Genomic DNA, 11,386 nt, shown 5'->3' on the forward strand with positions numbered 1-11,386 from the left:
ATTTCATTTGATATGGAGAATCTTCCGTACGTTGTGCGTTGGACAGAGACACCGCAATGTTGATGTACGCTGGCCTTAAGCAGTGCGTTTTGAATCTCGTTTTGATTGCTTGTGTGATCTAATCAAAGAAACCTGCTTTTGTTCTGTCTTGCAGCGTCAAGCTATGATGATGAAGCATCATTAGCATACAGGTGACTACTCTCTCACACACACGCGCACACATATATAATGCGTCTATACAAAGACAAAGATGCCCTTTTAGTCTTAAGAGACTTTTGAGGCAAGTGCTGTTAGTGATGACCTATGAAGGTCGGCACGGCACACGAGGGGGTGGGTGGCCAGCACCACCTTTGTCTGCCTAGCGGCGATGTTTACGCACTGCACCAGGTACTTATTTGAGGCTGAGTCGACCTAGGGGGGGAGGCCCAGGACCGGTTCAGATAATCGTCACTGGTGTTTACCATGAGCGGGCATCGAACCCCGGTCATAGCCGGGTTCGTAGCGCAGCTAGCAAACCGCTACACCACCGCTCCCCAACAAAGACAAAGATCCCCCGTATAGCCTTAACAGACTGTAGGGGCAAGTGCTGTTAGCGAACACACACACGCGCGCACACGCGCGCACACACGCACACACACGCAAGATTGACAAATCAAGATTGACATCTTTGCTTTTCGCAAGCGATGTCTGCGCATTTTATTACCAGTTGCACAGTGCGCGCACGCGTGCACTGTGTGTGTGTTTTGAGCGTGGACGAATTAACCCCTCCCTCTGCGTTTCTCTGTGTTTCCTCCATTTATTCAGCTCGGATACGGACAACAGCCTGGTAAGGAGACGTTTAATTTCTTCATATTCACGACAGGACCGGGTTAATAAACTTGTAGGCTGGGAATAGAAGGGGGCAGGAAGGTGTTGTGGCTATGACGAGGAGGAGGAGGTAGTGATGGGTGGGACGTGTGGTGAGCAGGGTGGAGGAGGGGGTAGTGATGGGTGGGACATGTGGTGGGCACGGTGGAGGAGGAGGCCAGGTCACCGAGATAGGCAGTGGAGTGGGGCCCAGGGGAAGACTGATGCATGGGTTGGTGGTGACGACGAGACTTGAGGCATTCACGAGTGGCCGACACCCGCCCTGGATTAGAGGTTTTTTCAGCTGTGCTCAGGGTTGTCTCGGGACATGGCCATGTTGAGCCGCCCTGGCCATGCAAACAATTGCCGAAGAAGGTAGCTTTCCTTCCCGCAGTCACAAATCTCCTTGGTAAACAAGCCCACGCGTCGGCACCCCTGGCGATGCCCTACTTTGATTGAGAGTCTAAGACACGCGGGGGTGCTTAGCGGAGAAAGATATCTTAACCCTGTCGGACTGCCCTGCTCTGCCCGAAACTGAGAATGTCCTTGGCCTTTGTAAAAAGGCAGCGGAGGTTAAATTAAAGTCACGAGTCCAAAAGGCATTTTTGAAGCCGTGGCACATCTTGCAAACTCCCCGAGTCTCAAGACTCACGATCCGGAAAACTTCGGTCAGCTGTATCCAAGTCTCAATCCAGACTCTGATCCAGAAACCCGGCCTCCCCGAGTCTCAAGACTCCTGTAACCCCCCGGTCTCTTGGCTCCGAGTGTCGTTCAAGACTCTCGATTCTGAAACCTCCTCCGCCGATGTCAGTTTGTCATAAATTAACAAAATAAAACATCGTTTGACTCCCCCGCGGACATGAGCGAACGTGCACCAACGTTGTGCACCGCGCGACGTGTGAACACTCGGTCACGTGTGCATGTCTCTCCGTCTCTCTCCGTCTGTGTAGAAGTACGACGACCCTTTGGACATCATTGATCAGTACATCATACACGAGCTGCAGAAGTGCGGGAACCCAGGTACAGTCTCGTAGCTGTCAACCCCCGATCAGTGCCCTACCTTATTACAGCAGACCAACTCAGACCTTAGTGGTCACCCCGTGCCCCTTATACATCTCATCCCATACAGAACCTGCATCTCATCCCATACAGAACCCGCATCTCATCCCATACAGAACCCTCGTCTCATCCCATACAGAACCCGCGTCTCATCCCATGCAGAACCTGCATCTCATCCCATACAGAACCTGCATTTCATCCCATACAGAACCTGCATCTCATCCCATACAGAATTCTCTTCTCATCCCATACAGAACCTGCATCTCATCCCATACAGAACCTGCATCTCATCCCATACAGAACCCTCGTCTCATCCCATACAGAACCCGCGTCTCATCCCATACAGAACCTGCATCTCATCCCATACAGAACCCGCGTCTCATCCCATACAGAACCTGCATCTCATCCCATACAGAACCCTCGTCTCATCCCATACAGAACCCTCGTCTCATCCCATACAGAACCATGGGATCCAAAGCAGATTCAAAACCCATCTACAAGTACAACACCCTGAACCGAATGCCTCTCTCTCTCGCTCTCTCACTCACTCTCTCACTAATTCACTCTCTCACTAACTCACTCTCTCTCACTCTCTCTCACTCACTCTCGCTCACTCACTCTCTCTCACACTCTCTCTCACTCTCTCTCACTCGCTCTCACGAACTAACCGCGCTCTCTTTCTCCCTGCAGATAAAAACTTCATCAGTGGGAGCGACGTGACGCTGTCTGGGTACGAAGGCTCCGAATCCTCCTACCAGTCCCTGCTCGATGAGGTGAATTTTGAGTCCGTCTCTCGGCCAGCCTCTGATGTGCGACGCTGATTAGTTTCCCCCCGCAACGCCTGTTCACGTGTCCGTACGTACCGCCCCCTGTCCATCCGTCTGTCCGTCTGGCCCCCCTGTCCGTCCATCAGTCCGTCTGTCCGTCCGCCCCCCTGTCCGTCCATCAGTCCGTCCGCCCCCCTGTCCTCCAGTCTGTCCGCCCCCCTGTCCTCCAGTCTGTCCGTGCGTGCGGTGGGCACCGAGTAAAACCGTGCGGTGACATTCGCTAAAACAACGTCACGTGACCCGACGCGCCGAAAGTCCTCCCCAACCCTCGCGGTTTTTCTCTCCCACCGCTCCCCATGGAAACCGTCGGTGCTTTGTCGCGGGGCTTGCGTGTAATAAGACAGGGTCCCGATACGGCACGCTGTCTTATTAAGCTATAGGTGACTACACGCGTGTGTGTGTGCGCGCGTAGCGGTTAGCGCGCTACGTACCTGGCGACCCGAGTTCAATTCCCGCTCACGGCCAACACCGGTGACGATTATCTGAACCGGTCCTGGGGGCCTCCCCTAGGTCGACTCGGCCTACTCAAATGAGTACCTGGTGCGGTGTGTAGTAAACATTGTCACAAGGGAGACAAAGGCGGCCGGGCGTGGTGCTGGCCACCCTCCCCGCCCCTACAGCCTACGCGGGCTACGCTGGGATCTTTGCGCCGGTGCGGTGCGTGGGGAACGGGGCAGCATGTCAGTCTGCACAGCCTACAAGGGGAAGCTTTGTCTCCGCGTGCGTGTGCAGCCCCACACGGCTCCCTCCGTACCGTCCCCGACGCTGAGCTCGGCGGACGACGCCGACTACGACAGCGACGTCCCGACGCTGCAGATCTCCGACACGGAGAGCGAGGACGAGGAGGACGAGGAGGACGACGGGTGCAGGAGGAGGTGCCGACAGATTGATCTGCCGCCCTTCGGCAGCGTCGCTGGCGGCAACGGCCAGCAGCAGCAGCAGCAGCAGGGCCGCCAGCGCCACCAGCAGCAGCATCAGCAGCAGCAGCAGCAGCTACCGCATGGCGTGACCGTGAAGAGGGAGAAAGGAGGTGAGAAAGCAGCAAGCGGAGTGTCGTCGTTGTGACGTTCCCCCCCCCATCCCCCCCCTACTGGACGTCTGTTAAAAAGAGCTTTATAACTCATCGGATTCCTCCTGTAGTATGAACACAATATTCTGATTCGGTATGTTACGTTGCCCAATCGTGCTAATCGGAGGTTGGACAACAACAACAAGCAGTGTCATCATCGCCACTGGGGAGACAAAGGCGGCCGGGCGTGGTGGTGGCCACCCACCCCCTCGCGAGCCACAGTGCCGGCCCTCAATAGATGCTGCTACTCGCTAACAGCACTTGCCCCAGCAGTCTGTTGAGGCTACACACGGGGGGGGGGGGTGGATATTTGTCTTTGTGTGTGCGGTGTGTGACGATTATCTGAGCCTCTCCTCAGTCAACTCGGCCTCAAATGAGTACCCAGTGCTGTGTGTGAACATCGCCACTGGGGAGACAAAGACGGCCGGGCGTGGTGCTGGCCACCCACCCCCTCGCGAGCCACAGTGCCTTCATTGCTGCTGCTACCCGCTAACGGCACTACACACGGGGGGGGGGGGGGGGGACCTTTGTCTCTTGTGCGTCGTGTGACCCATTTCTTCTTCCCTGCAGTGGGGAAGCGAGGCAAGACGAGGCTGTACCAGTTCCTCATGGAGATCCTCCAGGACCAGAGGATGTGCCACTGCATCTGGTGGGTGGACGAGCGGCAGGGCATCTTCCAGTTCTCGTCGCAGCACAAGGAGGAGCTGGCGAAGAAGTGGGGCCAGCGGAAGGGCAACCGCAAGGCGATGACCTACCAGAAGCTGGCGCGGGCGCTGCGCAACTACGAGGCGACGGGCGAGATCCGCAAGATCAAGAAGAAGCTGACGTACCAGTTCGGCGCCAAGATGATGGGCGCCTTTAGGCGATGATGAGGAGGCCGACTCCGCCGCCATTGCCACTTGTCCACTGCCGGCGCGCTGGAGGGAGGGAGGGGGAGGAGGAGAGGGCTGCTCTCTCGCTCCGTCCGTTGCTCTCTCTCTCTCTCCGCGTGTGTGTGTGTGGTTTTTTGACGGAAAGCGTCGTGCCGCCGCGCTTCCGGAGGCCGCCTGTGTGGGCCGTGCCCCTCTGATAATGATGATAACAATTATTATTTTACTTTAATAATTTCTTATAATTTTTTATAATTATAATAATTATCATTAATTAATTTTTGTTCCTCCTCAAGCCCGCTGGCTGCCAGATTACCGCGCCGAGCAGCGTGCCCCGAGGGGGGGGTGGGGGGGGCTGGGGGGGGGGGTCCCTCTCGTAACCAAGACGACTAAAATCTGTCTTGCTTTGCCGAGCAGAGCCACCAACCCCACCCACCCCCCAGGGGTGGTGGTGGTGGGGTGGGAGTGAGTGGGGAAGAGGAGGGGGGTAGTCGGAGCCGCCACGCGAGGTCTCTCCCGCAAAGGAGCGAGCAGCTCCCGAGAAGGCACACGGAGCGGAACGACGGACGTCGCGCCTCGCCCCGACCATAACACACGCCCCGGGCAATGCACCGACTCGGCGTAGTTTGGCAAATGTCATTGTGGTCCAGTTCACGTCGTGGTGACGATCGCGTCGATGGTCGTGGTAACGCGACGTCGGCTGGCGCTGCCGACTGCTGCTGCTGCTGCTCAAATAGTGGCATCGTTCTGATTGGTCGAATCCCCCGTCGAGACTTACGCCTGTTAGTCAGCGACAATGTTGCACGCGTAGTTTGAGGCGTCAGGAGTGGGGATCGAACCCACGACCTCCTGCATACCAGGCGAGGCAGTTAACATCTCCTAGCCACCGTGAGGAGATGTAGTAATGAATGTAATTTTACTCTCTTATAAGAGGCAGAGAGAGGAGAACGTTTGAGGCAGTGGTTGGATTTGGGGTTTTTCTTTTACTTGCTGCTTCTCCCGCTGCTGCTCGTTGGGAAGAGATGCGTTGTTGGCGCAGGCTTCACGTCGCGAACGTCGTCGCCGTGACGACGCCGTCATCATTGTCACATCGTCAATGTCGTTATGACATTGCCAGTGTCATTGTGACATCGGTAGCGTCCCCCGTAACTTGAACTTTTAAAGATGTCTTTAAAAAAAACGTCGTACAGGCAATGTCTGTTAACAAAAAAACAACAAAAATACATTGAGCAGATCAATATTTTCTCGGATTCGGTTTAAATGAATTGGGGAATCTCCACCGATCGCGTCTTATTTTAAACCCTTAAAAGAGCCAACCTGCAGCTGGGAAAGGTGGGGGTTGAGAAGGATTACGTTACGGTGTTAGAAGCCTCGCGGAGCATTCAAGCAAACCGCCGCTACACATACACGCACACAAATGTTTAATGCGTATTCATGTTTTGCAACATAACTTTGCATCGCAGGGGTGCACGCAAAAACGAGCCCCGAGTACGAATATAACCGTGTGACGTTGCAGGTTGCAGTGCGGTGTGCAACACGTGAGACGGCCAATTTACATTGGTGCTCCCGATGACGGGGGGGGGGGGGGTGGGGGGGCGGTTGTATATAAGGAAGAAGTGGGGGGGGGGACTGCTGTGCGACCGCGTGTCCTGTAAATACACAGCGCCTCCCACGTGTCTTGTAAATACTCCAGCGGTTGTCGATCTTGCCAGCGTTTAGAAGTCTGTACATAGAAATACAAGGGGGGGTGGGGGTGGTGGTTGTGTGTCTGTGTGTGAGTGTGGGTGCCCGTAACCGACCGTGATCGCGTACGGGACCGTCGGTGCGTGTTCCGGAGTGTGTAGATGTTTGTATCGGACTATAGGACTATAGGCAAAGAGGTGTGGGGATGGGGAATGTGAAATAATTTAACTGTTTACAGCGTTGGAGATCGCGATATTGAGTGCTGTGCCCAATCTCCTTGGAGGGAGTGCGTCGGGATGCACGCAAGATATATTTTTTAATGGTTGCGTTGTCGTGGATAGTCGCGATTGTCGAAGGCTTTGCAATAAAAGCACCGTTTATTTCTATAATTGCGCCTGCTCCGGACCCGTTTTGTCCATCTCTGTTGCCGTCGAAGTTGAAACAAAATCCTGTTTTTTGCCAAGGTCACCGACGCCGTTGTGACGTCACCGACGCCATTGTGACGTCGCTGTGAAGGCATAATCGCGACGTCCATCGATGTCGAAACGCCATTGGCGCCGCCGCAACTTTCACTTTTAAAGACGCCAAGCGTGCAGGCGATGTCTCTTAACGAAACAAAAACAAAGCGAGTCTCGTTCAGCAGACGTACACGTGTGAGTGTTCGATTTAAAGTAGAGAAAGCAATCCCCCAAAATAAGTTTCATTTTAAGCCATTTAGCGCGTGCAATTGTGTGATATCTCGGGATTTAATCCTTCCGGGAGAACTGGGGGTGGGGGGGTGATGAGGATTTTAGCCTCTTCCAAACAACGTATTTATTTACAAGAATAATAATACTCATGTATTTATTTAGAAGAAGAATAATAGTAACGTAATTATTTGATCAAGGAGAGCCACGTTTTGAGTTGTCAACCCCAATTAGCACGCTTGGCTATATATGGTGCGAAAGAAGTTCAACATACACACATATATAGACTCACATAGTCACTCAGCCACTCACCCACACACTCACCCACCCTGCAATTAACACGGTTGGCTACGTACGGTGCGAAAGAAGTTCAACACGTAAACAATGATGAGTTGTGTTTATTATTGACGTGGGGAGGAGAAAACCAGATACACCCGGAGAAACCCCCACGCCTTGTGCGAGGGGACAACGCTCTATCCCCCATACAGATGGAACAGATGGGGATTAGTCGACACACTTTGCCTTCTATCAGAGCCAGGGATATGGCTCCTCGGCTACCACGGGGAGGGAGATTCGCACCTCCGATTGGCACGGTTGCTAGGAGATGTTAACTACCTCGCCTGGTATACAGGATGTCGTGGGTTCCATCCCGACCCTGACACCTGCTGTATATTTGGAGTTTGCGTCTCTCATCATCATCACGGTGGCTAGGAGATGTTAACTACCTCGCTTGGTGTACAGGAGGTCGTGGGTTCGATCCCGACCCTGACGCCTGCTGCTGTGTATTTGCAGTTTGCGTCTCTATCATCATCACGGTGACTAGGAGATGTTAACTCCCTCGCCTCGTATTCAGGATGTCGTGGGTTCAATCCCGACCCTGACACCTGCTGTGTGTTTGGAGTTTGCGTCTCTCTCTCTGTCTCTCTCCCCGTGGTCGCGTGGATTTTTTTCTCGGGGTCCCCCAGTTTTTTCCCCCTCCACCTTTAGAAACGCGCGTTCGGAGTGTTTGTCTACTGCTGGACAATTCCACTCGAGACAATTTTCGTTGAGCTGCTACCATTCGTGATAGCCTGCGGTGGCTTCCGAAATAGAGCTACGGAGCTCACAAATTTTAGCAGGTCAACGAAGTCGTCTTACCATCATCATGGTCACATGGATATTTACAGCAGCAGCAGCAGCAGCCGAGTCCTCTCTAAACGCGTGGTGACGCTCATTCGAAATGTGGAGGCAAAATAAGTAATATTAGCAAAACTTTTTTAAAAACACGCTTTTATTAAATGTACCGTATGAGTAATGGAAGACTGCACGACTCCAGAAAGTGGCCCCGAAGCTTGCCACAACGTAAGGGGTCGTGCTGATTTACAGCCAACGTCAGTTTACCGTGGACAATTAGACCCAAGCCGAAACATAATATATAGGAAAGATTGTTTAAAAATATTTTTAAAAAATTTTCCCGATAGAATATAGTGTTGTCATCAGTATGACATGAGTATACCAAGTTTGAAGTCGATACCACATTGAGAAGTGGCTTAAAATTGAGTTACAAGATTTGAGGATACGACAACAACAACAGACAGAGTGAGTTAAGAGAAATCGTGTAAAAACCTGAGGATCCGGAGAAAAATCCACGCGACCACGGGGGGGGGGGAGACGTAACCTCCAAATAAAAACCAGGTGTCAGCGTCGGGATTGAACCGACGACCTCCTGCATACCAGCAGTGCGGCGAGTGGTACAGAAGCTATGCAAGTCATCGTTTTTTCCATAATTATTTGCAAGACAAAAGAAACCGCGGCCTTTTCAACCACCACCATCACACGTCAGGTCACAACAACACAGTCACCCACGCATCTACTAACTCACCCACTCACTCACCCACTCACCCACGCACCCACCAACCCAACCACTCATCCACCCACTCACCCACTCACTCACCCATCCACATACCCACTCACCCACCCACTGACTCACCCACTTACCCACCTACCCACGCACCCACCTACCCACGCACCCACCAACCCAACCACTAATCCACCCACTCACCCATCCACATACCCACTCACCCACCCACTGACTCACCCACTCACCCACCTACCCACGTACCCACTCACTCACCCACTCACCCACCCACCCACGTACCCACTCACTCAGCCACCCGCCCACTTACTCACCCACGCACGCACTCAATCGCTCACCCACCCACTAACTCACCCACCCACTTACCGACTCGCCCACCTCCCCCAGCTCATATAAGAATAGCCTGGCTTCAATTCAAGAAAGGTGTGACGTAACTCTGTATCTGATCTCGTTTATTTACAGAGCACTTTCACTCAAATCGCACGATGACATGTCGTTCGGAACGGTGACACAGAATGTGATGATGTCGATGGGCAAGGGAGCGTTGCTACGAGGTTGCGAGCGGCAGCAGCAGCAGCGATCGACGCGGTGCTTAGAGGGGTCACGGGGAGGGGTGGAGGGGCGAAGGGAAGGGGGAGAGGAAGGGAGTGGAGAGGTGGTGAGGCTTAGAGAGAGGAACGGAGGGAGGTTAAGGATGTGGGACTGCTTCATGTATAGGGGCAGTGCTGAGTCTATGGGCAATGTCGAGTCTATGGGCAGTGCTGAGTCTATGGGCAGTGTTGAGTCTATGGGCAGTGTTGAGACTATGGGCAGTGTTGGGTCTATGGGCAGTGCTGAGTCTATGGGCAGTGCTGAGTCTATGGGCAGTGTTGAGTCTATGGGCAGTGCTGAGTCTATTGGCAATGCTGGGTCTATGGGCAGTGCTGAGTCTATTGGCAGTGTTGAGTCTATGGACAGTGTTGAGTCTATGGGCAGTGCTGAGTCTATGGGCAGTGTTGAGTCTATGGGCAGTGCTGAGTCTATGGGCAGTGCTGAGTCTATGGGCAGTGTTGAGTCTATGGGCAGTGCTGAGTCTATTGGCAATGCTGGGTCTATGGGCAGTGCTGAGTCTATTGGCAGTGTTGAGTCTATGGGCAGTGCTGAGTCTATGGGCAGTGTTGAGTCTATGGGCAGTGCTGAGTCTATGGTGCAGTGTTGGGTCTATGGTGCAGTGTTGAGTCTATGGGCAGTGCTGAGTCTATGGGCAGTTTTGAGACTATGGTGCAGTGTTGAGTCTATGGGCAGTGTTGAGTCTATGGGCAGTGCTGAGTCTATGGGCAGTGTTGAGTCTATGGTGCAGTGTTGAGTCTATGGGTAGTGTTGGGTCTATGGTGCACTGTTGAGTCTATGGGCAGTGCTGAGTCTATGGTGCAGTGTTGAGTATATGGTGCAGTGTTGAGTCTATGGGCAGTGTTGAGTCTATGGGCAGTGCTGAGTCTATGGGCAGTGTTGAGTCTATGGTGCAGTGTTGAGTCTATGGGTAGTGTTGGGTCTATGGTGCAGTGTTGAGTATATGGTGCAGTGTTGGGTCTATGGTGCAGTGTTGAGTCTATGGTGCAGTGTTGAGTCTATGGGCAGTGCTGAGTCTATGGTGCAGTGTTGAGTATATGGTGCAGTGTTGGGTCTATGGTGCAGTGTTGGGTCTATGGTGCAGTGTTGAGTCTATGGGCAGTGTTGGGTCTATGGTACAGTGTTGAGTCTATGGTGCAGTGTTGAGTCTATGGGCAGTGTTGAGTCTATGGGCAGTGCTGAGTCTTGACTTTACGCATCGCGACCTTGACACGCGTCCCACACAGACGCACTTAGCGCTCAAGTTTAAAGATCTCCGGCAGTCGTAATAAGCAACCGCATGAATGCGCCCATTTGCTGCGCACACACAAAGACAAAGACCCCCCGTGTAGCCTGCAACAGACTGTCGGGGCAAGTGCTGTTAGTGAGTAGCAGCACCTACGATGGCCGTCACTGTGGCACACGAGGGGGTTTGGTGGCCAGCACCACGCCCGGCCGCCTTTGTCTCCCGAGTAGCGATGTTTACTACACACCGCACCAGGTTACCCATTTGAGGCTGAGTCGACCTAGGGGAGAGCCGGAGTTGTGTTAAGATGTATCAAACGCACAAATCAATCCCCTCTTGCAAGGCATCACCAAGTCTGCATTAACCATACTCACTACTCGTGAAAAACTTGTACACAAACATGCTCGAAAAGTTTTTTGGTTTGGCCATGTTTGTTTGTTGTAGTACGGAGTTAGAATTATGGCCTTAATCTAAGTTGTCTTGTGGTTGTTGTTGTTTGACTTGCATCCCACTGGGATTTTTGCACAGTGTTGGTGTACGGTGCTTTTTCTGGAATATTTTGCTGTTTTTTCCTGGATTTTCTGTTTGCACTTTAAGATGTTTTCTTGTTCATGTTTTTGTTTTGTTTGTTTGTTGCGGTTGCACCAGATTCAAGAGC

The 11,386-nt window shown here is 53.0% G+C and overlaps 1 protein-coding gene across 2 annotated transcripts in view; it reads left to right on the forward strand.

Moving 5' to 3' along the window:
• Positions 1-6,742, forward strand: part of LOC144737109 (uncharacterized) — a 53,578-nt gene extending 46,836 nt beyond the window's left edge. For both annotated transcript variants that reach the window (XM_078619788.1, XM_078619789.1), the window contains exons 3-8: positions 155-191; positions 805-826; positions 1,797-1,866; positions 2,596-2,678; positions 3,465-3,762; positions 4,372-6,742. In XM_078619788.1, coding sequence (XP_078475914.1) covers positions 155-191; positions 805-826; positions 1,797-1,866; positions 2,596-2,678; positions 3,465-3,762; positions 4,372-4,670 — 809 coding nt within the window. In that variant the 3' untranslated portion in view covers positions 4,671-6,742. The remainder of the gene's footprint in view (positions 1-154; positions 192-804; positions 827-1,796; positions 1,867-2,595; positions 2,679-3,464; positions 3,763-4,371) is intronic.
• Positions 6,743-11,386: the final 4,644 nt, after the last annotated feature.

The sequence above is a fragment of the Lampetra planeri genome, chromosome 64 (assembly GCF_965212315.1).
Source record: "Lampetra planeri chromosome 64, kcLamPlan1.2.h2, whole genome shotgun sequence".
NCBI classification, from domain to species: domain Eukaryota; kingdom Metazoa; phylum Chordata; class Hyperoartia; order Petromyzontiformes; family Petromyzontidae; genus Lampetra; species Lampetra planeri.